The 13,713-nt window shown below is 38.2% G+C and overlaps 2 protein-coding genes across 3 annotated transcripts; one reads left to right on the top strand and one right to left on the bottom strand.

Moving 5' to 3' along the window:
• Positions 1-6,698: 6,698 nt before the first annotated feature.
• LOC120414497 (nematocyst expressed protein 3-like) lies at positions 6,699-8,131 on the bottom strand. Its single transcript, XM_039575696.2, has 2 exons — positions 7,310-8,131; positions 6,699-7,247 (listed from the first exon to the last, which is right to left on the bottom strand). Exons 1-2 carry the CDS (start codon positions 7,566-7,568, stop codon positions 6,844-6,846), a joined length of 663 nt encoding a protein of 220 aa, XP_039431630.1. The 5' UTR covers positions 7,569-8,131; the 3' UTR covers positions 6,699-6,843.
• A 1,726-nt stretch (positions 8,132-9,857) lies between these two features.
• Positions 9,858-12,039, top strand: LOC120414474 (uncharacterized). Of its 2 annotated transcripts, XR_008212365.1 has the most exons (3): positions 9,858-10,016; positions 10,084-10,755; positions 10,814-12,039. XR_008212365.1 is itself a non-coding variant. In XM_039575667.2 (2 exons), the coding sequence occupies exons 1-2, from the start codon at positions 10,002-10,004 to the stop codon at positions 10,489-10,491; spliced, it is 423 nt and encodes a 140-aa protein (XP_039431601.1). In that variant the 5' UTR covers positions 9,858-10,001; the 3' UTR covers positions 10,492-12,039. The 2 variants fall into 2 exon arrangements, 1 of the variants encoding a protein (XP_039431601.1); XM_039575667.2 differs by having other exon boundaries at positions 10,084-12,039.
• The last annotated feature ends 1,674 nt before the right edge of the window (positions 12,040-13,713 follow it).

Here is a 13,713-nt window from a genome sequence, read left to right as displayed (position 1 = left end):
AGTTTGTGTGCGCGTCGCCGCTTTTTTTAAAATGTGCACCGTAGACAAAAACAGTGTGGTTCTGGATTTTTGTCAACTCCAAACCCAACCAAGCCCGAAGCTTGTAAAAAATTCCTCGCAGACCTTCAAGTAAACCAAGAAAACTTGCGAGCATTGCAATTATGCAATAGAAAAAGAATAGCCGTGTTGCAGTTCGCCGACTCAGCAGTGGCCTCGTTCATCATCGACAAACCTCTGGTATATCAGGGTTGCAAAATCCCGATTTACCTGGACAACAACGCTACGGAAATTCGTGTGCTTGACCTACCTCTAGGCATAAGCTGGATTAACTTCTTCCCAGGAATCCCAAATGGAGTTCGGACCCTGCGGATGTTGATGAAACAGCCAACGCCGAAATCAATCACTGTAAATAATGCTGCTGCAACAGTGACGATTATAGGCAAAAAAACGCTTTGCAAACTCAAAGCAAAGAACAAAAAATGTGCGGATTCAACTAAAAAGGTGAACCAAAAAAGCAGTACACCACCAATTGAACCTGAGCCAAGTAGCAGCAGCAGCAGTAAAAGCAACAACAGTAAACCAGAACAAAATGCAATGGAAACAAGTGAAATTGACGAAGAAGACAACGATGGATTCGAGACCGTGCTTTCTAAGCACACTCGCAAAACCCGGAAGCGCTTACAAGCATATTTGGACGCGGATGACGAATTGACAACAAAACGAAGAGAGATGGCTGAAGAAGAAACAACAGATGAAGAAGATGAAGATGTCGTAAAAGCAAAATATTACAGGAATAAGTGTTATGAGATAACTGTTAAATCCCTGGAGGAAGAGGACGAAGATAAAATTGAAGAACTTGATAATTTAAGATCAAAATTTTCCTCTAAATATTTGAAACATAGGAAAAAAGGCATGGTAACAATTATTGAAATATAGCCAGACAAGTGATTTAAAACTCTGTAACCTTTCCTCTTCCACTATCCACCTTGAAGAGATGAATGCACAATGGTGTAAAGTCTCTATAATAAAACAAAAAAAAACATTTAAAAGTAATGATACCTACTATTCTTTCCAAAACAATAAAAAAAATGAATTTATTGAGTACAGAAAAATTACTCCTTAGCTTATAAAAGTCGTTTCAAAATGAATTCAAATTGTTGCTGTTCAAAACTGCGTCCTCCAACTCTTTTTCAGTCAGCAGCCTCCTGATGCGCCATACTCTTCTCCCCCAGCAGCAAAGCCTCCTGATTAGCATGGGGAGGAAGTGGGTGGCTCGAGCGCTGGGAAATGCGCAACACGCAGAGAGGAGACCCCAAAACGAAAGAGAGATAAAGAGAGAAGACCCCTTGTGCGCACGACGACGCGACGTCTTCAGGGTCCATAAAAAGTGGTATAAAATTATATTATTTCGGAAATAAATTGATTGTTTCTGCTGGCGCTGCGCAAAACTCTCGGGAAGTGAACCGGTTGGACGAGTTTTTTGGCGAGTTTTCCAAAATTCCTTCGATTGACGCAAATGGAAAAAAGGTCGCTGGTTGGTCGGTTGTCGTTGGATGCCACGAATTAGCACGAATATTCTGGACTTTCTGGAGTCTTGTGTCGTGGGATGGGATTGTTATTATTTTTTTGTTGTTGTTTTTTTTTTTTTGCTTTTCTCACTATTATTAGCAGAACAGCATTGGCGCAGGAAGCCACTGGCACGAAGGGTTAGTATCGAAAGTTCTGTCGAAGGCAGTGGTTCTGAAAGTGTAGGAGTCGTCAATGGGCTTCCAGGAGTCTTGCTGAAGTAAGAGGTAAGAAGCTATATTTGAACGAATTATTCACCTAACACTCAAATTGTATGATATATATTTTTTAATTTGAGTTCATATGAATGCTTTTATTTATGCATCACATATATTTTTATCTTATTCGATAAATTTTTGAATAAGTCTGTAGTTACATTTTTACGAATTATCAAATTAGTTTAGAAATCATCAACGGGTTGAATACAGAATATTTCTAGACATTTTAAAACTACAAGTAGCGATGAATTATAAAGATAAACAATTATGCAAACTTTATATCTAAAACAAAATCTTTAAATGCAATCAAAAAATCTTTTGTGTGACTTATTTTAATCAATTTATTCATCAAAATCTATTTCAGTACGCCAATCAAAATACAAGGTCCATTTTTAGCTCCGTTAGTTCCGCTTCACCAATAGTATCTTTTGTAGTACCACGGTCTGTAGTGATAGTAGCTGGGATAATGATAATAGCTATGATAACCGTACGAACGAGGATAGTAGTAATGCTTATAGCCAAATCCAAAGGTTTCTGATTTTTCCAAATCGTCAGAATCGTCTCCATCTACTAGGCGTGCTGGTTGATCAAACTTAGGATCTGCAGCAATACCGTTGGGTTGGTTTGCTACGAGTGATCGTTCTTCCTCATTTGCTGGTAGTCCGTAGATAACAGCAGCTAGAGTACAAATCACCACCAGTAGCTGTGAATGATGTTTTTGTCTTAATTAGCAAATTTTAATTAAAAAGTTTTATTTATTACCTTTAGCATGCTGAAGAAGATGCTTCTTAGAATCACTCGCAAAGTGACGCCTTGAAATGGCCAAATATGACTGTGACCCCTCCCACAGATCAATCGCTTTTTATATGGGTACAAAACAATATCTGTACCCAAAAAATAAAAATAAAATACAAAAAATGACACAAAACCAAATTCCTCGGGCGTTCCAAGTTAAACATTCTAAATGACCCGACAACGCGCGATGGGAAGATAATTGAAATGGCTAAATGTGGCTTTGTTCTTGTTCGATACTGCCGTGCTGCCGTGGGTACGTCATTGATCTTCCCGTTTTCCGTTCGCTGTTGGGTGTTGGAATCCGGCTAATAATAAACATTTTTGGTGGTTCATTATTGTCAAGAAGCCATGCTGGCATTGACGGACGAAATAAAGCTCAAAGAACGACACAACAGTAATTTCCTGACCTGGGGATGATTGACTAACAGGGTTCCCAGAAAAATGATTTGAAACAATGTTCCACTAGTATTCGGCTTGTTGGGATATTCAAGTCTCTGTGCCAAATATGAGTAAAATTGTATTTAAGTATTACTCATTTTAAATCATCGTCAAAAATTATTGTAAAGCATTTGATGCCCAACACCATTGTCGAAAAGCCAAATCTGATACGACTATATCTAGACATTTTTATTAGGTACTATAAACAAATGTAAACATTGAGTGTGTCCCATTTACTTCGATGGTTGGTCGAGATACGCAAAATTACATTTATCATGAAAAATTTTTTTTTACAAATTTCATCCAAGAGCTTTCATCAAGTTTTTCTATAAAAATAATCGCTGAAATTCAAATCTCGCTTATAAAAAAATCGCTGAAATTCAAATCTAAATGGCTTATATAAAAGTTTCCAATTATGGAGTATGAGGTCAGATTTCCTGGGCACTCTGATCATCAAAAGCGTGCAAGCGTTTTCATCAGTCTTGTGTTCTGCTGGTTAGCAATCAGTACGACCTTTATTTTTGGCGGAAATTTTGGTTCATGTCTAATTGCTACATCCTCGTCTAGAGAGAACATAACTGCTGAAGATTTGTTGAGTCAACGATTTTGAATATTCATTGAAGCCAGTTTAAATAATCTTTTTGAACAAAGAAGTGATGTTGTTGGGTAAACCGTCGAACAATTTTTCTGAACTTTCTCGATTCATGGGAAAGATTAGTTTCCTAGATCACGTGCAATTTGATATGCTTGTAAAGAGTTTCCAGAGTTTGTTTGGAGAACTAAGGCGGTTAGTTGTTGTTGCATACAATCCAGAAATTTAATGCAATATAAAGGAGTAGCGAACCGCACTGATTATCAATACAAACCGGGAAAAATTATCTTAAGACCTTCTTGTTTTTGCTTCTCTTCATAAAGAATGTGTAGAGGAGTGGTTAATCCTCACCGCCCAAATTTTTCTCGATTTAAAAAAATATTTTTCCCGTGTTCAGGAGGTCATTATGAGCAACTTTTGTTTTACAAAATAACTTTACTTCTCTTGTTTTTCGTTTTTATCTTGATTGGTTTATGTTTGTTTTTGGTAGTATTTGGCCTGTTCTACCACCGTCTATTCTAATTTTTTCGTGTTTTTATAGCCACTTTTCAAATTTTTGCTTGTTTTTGACATTTAGAATGGAAACATTATCATTTCAATTGTAAAAAAGTCGTAGAGACATAGTCTGGGCATAACAAAATTAACTGCATACTTATTTTTACTTAAAATAACGGAAATTTTAGTAGAAAACACAGCAAAAGTGACATTTTTTAAACCTTGGCAAAGTCACATGAAACAAGTTAAACTTCCATCCCTAATTTTTTTTTCTAAAATTTTAAGATTGCTTCTTTTCAATGTTTTTATAGATCATATGTATTATATTTTATATTTTATTATTTTTATCAACTTCAGGGCCGGGTATCAACGGGTTAATGTCAGCCAAATTCGCTGAATTTGAGCACAGTTGATTAAAATAACCAAAAAAAAACCGCTTGTCGCTTGTGGAGCGGGGAGTAATTTTTTTGGGTTCTACAAGAGGTCTTCAAGATAGCTACAGCATAGCAGTTTGGACCGCGGTAGGATAAAACTCTCTTCAAGTACTCTTCCGAACTCCTGAAGAAGTTTTGAAGAGAATTTTATCCTACCGCGGTCCAAACTGCTATGCTGTAGCTATCTTGAAGAGCTCTTGTAGAACTCCTGGAAAAAAATGTTACTTGGGTATGTATAAGCGCTTACTGAAAGATAACTCTGATATCGTTGAAACATGGGTGACATTTGCTTATAATTACGACTTACATCCCATAAAAAATCATCATTTTATCGAAAAAGGTGTTTCATTTGCTTTCCTTTTGGTTTCACATTTTTCCAAACTGAAAAAAAGTTTATCATTCTCCGTTTTTACTATAAAGTTATGCATGAAATGTTTCATCAGCAAGCTGTGAGTAATATTGTCAAACTTACAATTTTGGTGGATTTTTTTGGAAATGTTTCATCGCAAAAAATAACCCATGTCCGGCTGACAACTGGCGAAAAAGAGCTATTTTTTCCGACATGACATTAGAAATCTTACTGATGAAACGTTTCCAAAAAATCCACTAAAGTTGTAAGTTCTACAATACAACTTTGATCTTTGAAATGTCGGACTGATGCAAGATCCACGTCAAACATATGACCGCCATATTGCATCAAAGCTAACTGATGAAATGTTTCTCATTTTTTTTTAAATCGAATGCTTATGTCCATTCAGCGGTTCATAATGCACTGATCATTGGTCAGTTGAATGCCTACTTGTAGCATACTTGCAGGCGCGATCTCTAGATTCGCCTACTGGATGAATCGCTTCATGAGGCTTTTGATGAATGATTAACATAATGTTCACAAAAGTGAACTCGACAAAAAAACTCACAACGAAATGTAGGAAACATGGTTTTACTGCTTTTGTTTGATTATGAAACCACCTTTTTGTGTTATAATTCAGTTTGAAATTGTTTTTTATGCATATATTTATAAAAATAAGGAATATTTTTGATTGGAACATATGTTTGTAACGAAAGGTTTAAAAGTTGACAAGTTATCATTAACGTGGAGACTTCCATCATTGTCATGATTTTTCCTTCAAAGATATAAATTTTGCGTCGCTTTCAATATTTTGACCAAATTCCTTTAACAAGTTGTTGATTCCTTTTGGTAACGATTATCCCATTCCTTGTAAAGTTATGGAAATCGTCATTAATCAATGATTGCCAACTAGGACGTCAATGATTGTACCACAAAATTATATAAATTTTGAAGCACAATTGCTTTAGATTAAAAATTTCTTCAGTGGCTTCAAGAAGGCAACAACCGGCACATGCTAATTCATTTTGGTGCAGAAATTCGTTAAATTGAATTTAATACAGAATATTTTATAGTGATGATCAATTTTCTTCGAAAATGATCACCTTAAGTCAATTTCGTATCAATATTATTCTGAAATTTGTAGAAACTTATTAAACTAAGGTTTTAAACCGTCAAAACCTGTTTTGCACATTCAATAGAAAGAAAAAGGAAAGGGAGGGCTAAAATTGAAAATAGTGTCAAAATGGTTTATGGATGGTTCCCAGTACTACTTCATTAATCAGATGATGGGTCTGAACTCGGAAAGATAAACAACCGAGCGCACCCTTCATTTTTTTCAGTTTTATTTGGATTTCCGCTTTTGATTCGAAATTTGCATACTAATTTTTATCAACATGTTCTAGAGGGATCGTCCATAAACCACGTAGAAATTTTAGGGGGGGGGGGTCTGAGTTTTCTTAAAATTGTCCACGATTCATATTTTTTTTCAATAGCCAATTGTCCACGTAGGGAGGGGGGTCGTGAGATTTCCAAAAATGTGCCCACGTGGTTTACGGACGGTCCTTAGTAGAAACTACACTCATCCCCGGAGTGGTTGGACACTTTTTCGTTTGACACCCCGGTGGTTTGACAATGGCGCTCACGCACACTATCAAAACAAACGTTAGGTAGTGTGTGTGAACTCCGTGTAAAAGGGGTGTCAAACTAAAAAGTGACCCCGTTCGTTTGACAACAATTGGTGTCAAACCATCGGGGTTTGAGTGTATTTCATGAATATTCGGGATTCTCGGATCAAATAGAAGGGTTGCCAGCTTACTTTCACTAAATATCGTTTATTCGTTCAGCTCTCATCTGGTACGTAAAATCTACAGTTTTGGTAAAATTTGTTCTATTGCTTAAAGATGGCTTGTGCAGCAGGGTTAGCTGGTTTTTAAGGTACTTTGGCAGCACTGCTTTTTACAGCTTGACGATACGCTTGGTGATTTCAAATCCGATGGGCTTGGGGTGGTATGGGGCTGGCGCCGGAGCGGCATAAGCAACCTGCTGGGGAGCGGCCACGAGCTGGTAGGTGACTGGAGCCGGAGCCGGAGCAGTAGCATGGTAGCTGATGGGTTCAGCAGCGGGGGCGGACACCGAGTAATGGATTGGCTCCGGAGCTGGAGCAGACGGGGCAGAGAAGCTGTAGCTGATGGGCTCGGCAGCAGGGGCAGAGTGGAAGTGGATTGGTTCCGGAGCAGGAGCCGACACGTGGTAGCTCACTGGGGCCGGGGCAGGAGCAGAAGCTGCGGCAGAGGCAAAGGAGTAGGTCACCGGAGCTGGGGCCGGAGCCGGAGCAGCTTGGTAGACGATCGGTTGAGGGGCTACAATTAAGGATAGTTTAACTTAATACGCATTTGAACAAGTGAATGATTACAACTCATACCTGGAGCAGCAGGTTGGGCGTAGTAGGTTGGCTGAGCGGGCTGCGAGTAGTAGACTGGCGCTGGCGGATGTCCAATCGGTTCCGGGTAGATTGGTTCAATTCCGACATGAGGTACAAAGCCACCGAGACCGTGTCCGAGTCCGTGACCTCCTCCAAGAAGAGCAGCCGCCTTAAGAAGCTTCAGCTTCTTCAGCTTGTGGAAAGTAGGCTCGGCGGATACCGAAGCCACCAGGACAACCAAGCACACGAACTTGAACATTTTGATACGATTAAGGCTAAACGTTTCACGACGAGGAAGATGAGCGGACTGTGCCTTGAAGAGGCGTCAGTATCCTTATATATGGAAAATTCACGCAGCCAAACGCGAATCGGACCGGTGCCGAAGAAATGGAAGTTCTCACCTTGGAGAACTTTTAGGTAGATTTTTGGAAACACGTGCAATCTTCCAGCGAAACCTGCAAAACAAGTTTGAGAAAATTTTCGATAGGGTTACCAGAGAAACTGTTGAGAAAATTTCGAAAGATCCTGCAAAATCTAGGTCGAAACATTTTTCATGTACTCTTAATTATGTTCTTGAAACAGTCCAATAATTATAAAGTACCTCAATGAGTGCCCCCCTTACAACCCTACGTGAAAACTTCCCGCCGGTGAGCTGAGACTCAGAGTATCGGCATAGAACTCCGCGTGCAGATGTCTCTTTTCATAAATATTCAATCAGCTCATATTGCCTACGCGAGCGGTCGCGTCAATTTTGACCAGAGCAGGTTGAGTCTATCGGCTGGACCACGCGTCTGCGCGGATGGGGCGCGGTTCATCTGCTCTAGGGTGTCCGGGTTTGGGTCCGCTAACTTAGAGGAAGATTAATTGATGTCGTATTGTAGCGGTACTGTATGACTCAATTAGATAGCTGAACATGGTTATCGTTTGATTGGAACATTTATCTTGACCGTAATAAAAAAAAATCATGGACGATGATATTTGAGCAATCAAAAACTCGAAAATAAAAATACAACAATCATAAAAGAGTTACCGGATTACCCCTGTCAAGCTTGTCATGACCCATCGTATATATTTTGGAAATATTTTTCTTTTGAACATTTTGTTTAGCTTCTGTGAAAGACTCAGTTACAGATTAAGTCGCAATTTGAAACACAGTGTCATTCGTAGCTCCACCTGTAGTTTCAGTTAAGGAGGTATTAGACTACACTCAACCCCCGGTGGCTGGTCACTTTTTCGTTTGACACTTTTGTTTTGAGTTTGTACCCCGTTGGTTGGTCAAAGTCAAACTAAAAAGTGACGAACTGTCATTTTTTACACGGCGCTCACGCACACTTTCAAAACAAACGTTTGATAGTGTGTGTGAACTCCGTGTAAAAGGGGTGTCAAACTAAAAAGTGACTCCGATCGTTTGACAACAGTTGGTGTCAAACCATCGGGGTTTGAGTGTATTACAAACAAACAAACAAACAAACAAACTCGCACTTTTTCGTGTTTGACAGTTTACCAAACTTTTTTGCGTTAAACTCGCAAACAAAGCAAAATGTATGCAGGCTGACGTTTCTGCAAACAAATTCAGCAGGCAAGCTATCAAGCTGGTAAAAAGTGCGAGTTTGTTTGTTTGTTTGTTTGTCAGAGTCTAATAACTCATTTACAGTCCATGTTTTGTACTCAGTTTTAGTCGTAGTTTCAGTCACAGTTTCATTCGTAGTTCCTGTTACAGATTCAGTCACAGTTTTAAACGCAGATTCAGTCGTCGTGTAAGTCGCGATTCAGCCACCATTTTAGTCCCCGATTCAGTCGCTTTTCTGGTCGCAGTTTCCACCTTTATTGTCAGCTTAAAACTCAATTTTAAACATAGTCCCATATCTAACCCAAACCCAAGTCTTTCTCTAATGTAGGCATAAAACTTGAACAAGATAAACTGAATGTTTACATTGAGTTGTTGTCCTTTCAGTCATAGCTCAGTTTGTTACAGTTTCAATCACATTTTCAGCACCCATGTTTTCAAGTCGTCCTATTCCGCCTATCGTGGTGAGAAAGTCGGTGAATCTCCGGAGCCGGTTCGTTACAAATTTTCAGCCTAGCTCAAAAACCGGCTTTCTGAACTTGACTCTGAAATATACTCTCAAACCAGAAACACCGGCCGATTGACTATTCATTTAATGTTTTCGATGCCTCTGCCTGCCGGCACAGATGGTGACGATGACATTAGCAAGTGATGGCATCTGGGTGATCCGCGTGTGCATGCATCTTCCGGGATCAGGTGGGCAGGTTTGGTAGTGCGTAGTGAATCGGTTCGATTGGGGGGGTTGTTTACGATCTAGAAAAGGGACCGACCTTGACCGTGAGACGGTTGACGCTTATCACTAATGGATGCAGAAATTGATCGCGCTGTGAATGAATAAATTAACCTGTGATGGCTTCGTTAAAGATATTTGTGTGGTGTTTGGATTATTTTCAGAAGTAGGTAGTATTTTCATTCACAAAACAAATTGATTCATAATGAGCCACAATACTTGAATAGGGTTTGAAAATACTTCTTGAATATTCGATAAATTGAATGCACCATGAGACAATTGAAACAATGAACAATGCTAGAGTCGGGTTATAAACCGATGCTGATCGGAAGTGACACAGCATTTGCAATCAGTTACTCGAGTAGATTAGGTTCAGTACCTTCCACCAGTGCAAAATGTTCACAACTTTGGTATGTTTTTTTACTCCACGTACTCGAATTATTTTTCAAAGCTTAATTTTAAATTTTAAAACTCCAGAAACTCCTGATGCTGTTACTGTTCCTCGCGGCTGTCCTCGGCTATCCGCAAGCACTGCCAGGCGAGGATGATCAACCCCAGCATCCCCACCATCATCCATCGGAGAAAAAGGACCGCGAAGAGCTGGATTCCACCGACAACACCCCACCGGAGGTGGAACTGGTTGACACCAGCCAACAGCCGGGAAAAGAACCGATTGTGCCGAGAATTTTCAACACCCCACCCGAGCTGGAAGCGAACCTGCAGCCAAAATTTGGACCTATCCTTCCGGAAGATGTAAAGTTGCCGCCAAGGGAGGAGCTGGTGCGATCCCAGAGACAAATTTACTCCTACTACTACCCGTACTACTACTACTACCCGAGATACCGGTGGAATCCGTACTATAGCTACTACTACTGGTGGCTGTGAAGAGTGAGGGGAAAGTTAGTGCACATTGCACAGATTAATAGTGAATAGTTCAAAACGGTTTTTTTTAGTGTTAAACACGTGCTTTCTAGTGTAGTGACTTCAACAAGAAAAGTGACGAACCCGTGAAATCGTTCGGATGTGTCATTTTGTACTAGTGTAGATGATCATGCCAAGGAAAATTGCGTAGAGAAAATAAATATGTTTTTGGTATTCCAACAAAGGTCATTATCGATTGAAGATGGTTATAATACAACGTCAATTGGGGTGAGTCGGAAAAGTAGAGTGACTATGGAAAAAGATCACTGTTATGTTTTCTTTCCAGCGGAGTCCAGATAAGGAGTTCAACAAGTGATAGTTCTTTCCTTCTCATTATTAGAGGGGTAGAATCCAGATCACAAGTGTTGTTAATTCAAACCAGCGATTGAAATCTCCAGCTCTAGCACAGAGCCGCATCCAAAAGTGTATGAAATCCTATATTTGGTCTAAAAGTACAAAGGTGACTTATGATTTTGAATTTTTAGAAAACTTTAGGTTCAACCAAAACTTACGAAACTTTCAAATTATTTTTGACTGTATCTCAAGTTTGGAAAAATTTAAATCAATCATTTTGTTTGTGGAATATTTTAGAGAAATATTCATAAAAAACTTAGTGTGTGATTGTTTCCATTTTGAATTCGCTTGCTCCAATGAGACTTTGTACAAACTCTTCGTTTCACAGACTTAAGACTTTTTCAAAAAAGGAGGCTTGACAAGATTGAAAAAAAAACTGTAATGAATCGTTCTATAAGGAATTGTTCTAAAATGCTGATCTGAAACCATCCCAAACATTGTCACCCTATTAAAAAAAAACGTTACTTAATCCACCTTAGATTTTTTTTATTTTTTTTTTTCATTTGATTTTTTTTTAAATTATTGATTTTACTTGAACAGCAATTTTCTATTATTTTTATTACCAACTCTTCAAAATAAAGGTGAAAAGTCTCATGAGTTATATATTTCATTAAAAAGTTCGTGTAAATCTTTGTCGAGACAAAATGATGCAGTAGCGTGTCCCAAAAAAACACGAAGTCGAGGAATTCAATGTGCTCAGTTCTCAAATGATAGAAAATCATGTTAGAAACAACTCTCTCATACATGAAAACTTTCGGAAAAATCGTTTCCCACGTTCCCTGGGCATTTTTTTGAAAAAAGTCAGTTTTTTCGACAATTTCACAAAATCTGCTTAGAAAAAATGGAAAATTTTAAAATTTCAAATAGCCTATACAATTAAATGATGGTCTGTGGTCCAATAAACAAGTTAATGTATCGATTTGGCCTTTTAAAACCTTGTTTTCACTTTCCCGGTAGCTTTTATGTCGAAAAATACGAGTTTTTGCTTTACTTTTTTTCAATCTTTTCCCTCGGTATTGAACACAAAAATTTCCTCATATGTGAAAATACATGCATCTTGTAGGAAATTTTCCGCCGAAGATTTTCGTCTAAGCAACTTTGAAGTTTCATCAACTCTGAGCTGAGATATTCCAGTTTTTGTGAAGAAAGAATATTGAATATTTGAAAATGTTGATATTAATCATCATTGGCATACAATATTAAGGATAATTTAAGCCTAATTTGAAGTGCGGCTGTATCGCATCTGTTTTTAAACATGATTGGTTCATCCTTCAATATTAAGGGCCAGCTGGTGTTGTTTTTTCATGGCACACTACGTGCTAAATCAATGAATTACTTTTAGCAAATAACTCATATTTAGAGCATTTTGCATTTAAACCAATCGATGCACGTTTGCTGTGTTTCCATGGATACAAATAAACAAATAACAAATCGATGCATCTGTGCTCTCTTATGCTATCTAGATAGGAAAACCAGTAAGCTTAGTACAAGAGCACAGAGGCATCGAAATATATGGTTCGATTGTACGGGGTTGGCAATTGTCCACGCTCCATCCAAAAAAGTTTTTTTTATGGACAATTGACCATGAGAAGGGGAGGGAGCTGAGATTTAAACAAAATGTCTACGTGATTAATGGATGGATCCCTATAGAATAAATTCCAAATATTAGTGATATTTTTAATTTACCTGAACATCGGATTTATCAACAGGAGTTATAAGAAGGGAGTGTAAACGTTACGTTGTGGTTCAGATCACGGAAATGCGTACAATTGAACCTTATATTTGTTATTTGTTTATTTGTATCCATGGAAACAAAGCAAACGTGCATCGATTGGTTTAAATGCAAAATGCTCTAAATATGAGTTATTTGCTAAAAGAAATTCATTGATTTAGCACGTAGTGTGCCATGAAAAAACAACACCAGCTGGCCCTTAATATTGAAGGATGAACCAATCATGTTTAAAAACAGATGCGATACAGCCGCACTTCAAATTAGGCTTAAATTATCCTTAATATTGTATGCCAACGATGATTAATATCAACATTTTCAAATATTCAATATTCTTTCTTCACAAAAACTGGAATATCTCAGCTCAGAGTTGATGAAACTTCAAAGTTGCTTAGACGAAAATCTTCGGCGGAAAATTTCCTACAAGATGCATGTATTCTCACATATGAGGAAATTTTTGTGTTCAATACCGAGGGAAAAGATTGAAAAAAAGTAAAGCAAAAACTCGTATTTTTCGACATAAAAGCTACCGGGAAAGTGAAAACAAGGTTTTAAAAGGCCAAATCGATACATTAACTTGTTTATTGGACCACAGACCATCATTTAATTGTATAGGCTATTTGAAATTTTAAAATTTTCCATTTTTTCTAAGCAGATTTTGTGAAATTGTCGAAAAAACTGACTTTTTTCAAAAAAATGCCCAGGGAACGTGGGAAACGATTTTTCCGAAAGTTTTCATGTATGAGAGAGTTGTTTCTAACATGATTTTCTATCATTTGAGAACTGAGCACATTGAATTCCTCGACTTCGTGTTTTTTTGGGACACGCTAATGATGCAGCAACATAATTATTACAGATTTTTCCAGAAGAGACGCAGACACTGCTTAAGCGATGTGGCAACCGGGCGATACGCATGCAAGGGGGTGTGGCTGCCAATCCCCCACGTGGTCAAAAAGTCAAAAAAGCAAAAAGACCCGGCCTTTGAGGTTATGCAAGAATCACCCTTTTTTGTAGCTACAGAAAAACTTTTTCTTGACATAACTTTAAAAGTACTTCACTAAATAGAATAAAATTTAATAGGGTCTTAGGGGACCCCAAAACGA

The sequence above is a fragment of the Culex pipiens genome, chromosome 3, assembly GCF_016801865.2.
Source record: "Culex pipiens pallens isolate TS chromosome 3, TS_CPP_V2, whole genome shotgun sequence".
In the NCBI taxonomy this organism is placed as follows: Eukaryota; Metazoa; Arthropoda; class Insecta; order Diptera; family Culicidae; genus Culex; species Culex pipiens.
The sequence above is the reverse complement of the archived record's forward strand: the minus strand, read 5'-3'. Positions and strand labels throughout refer to the sequence as shown.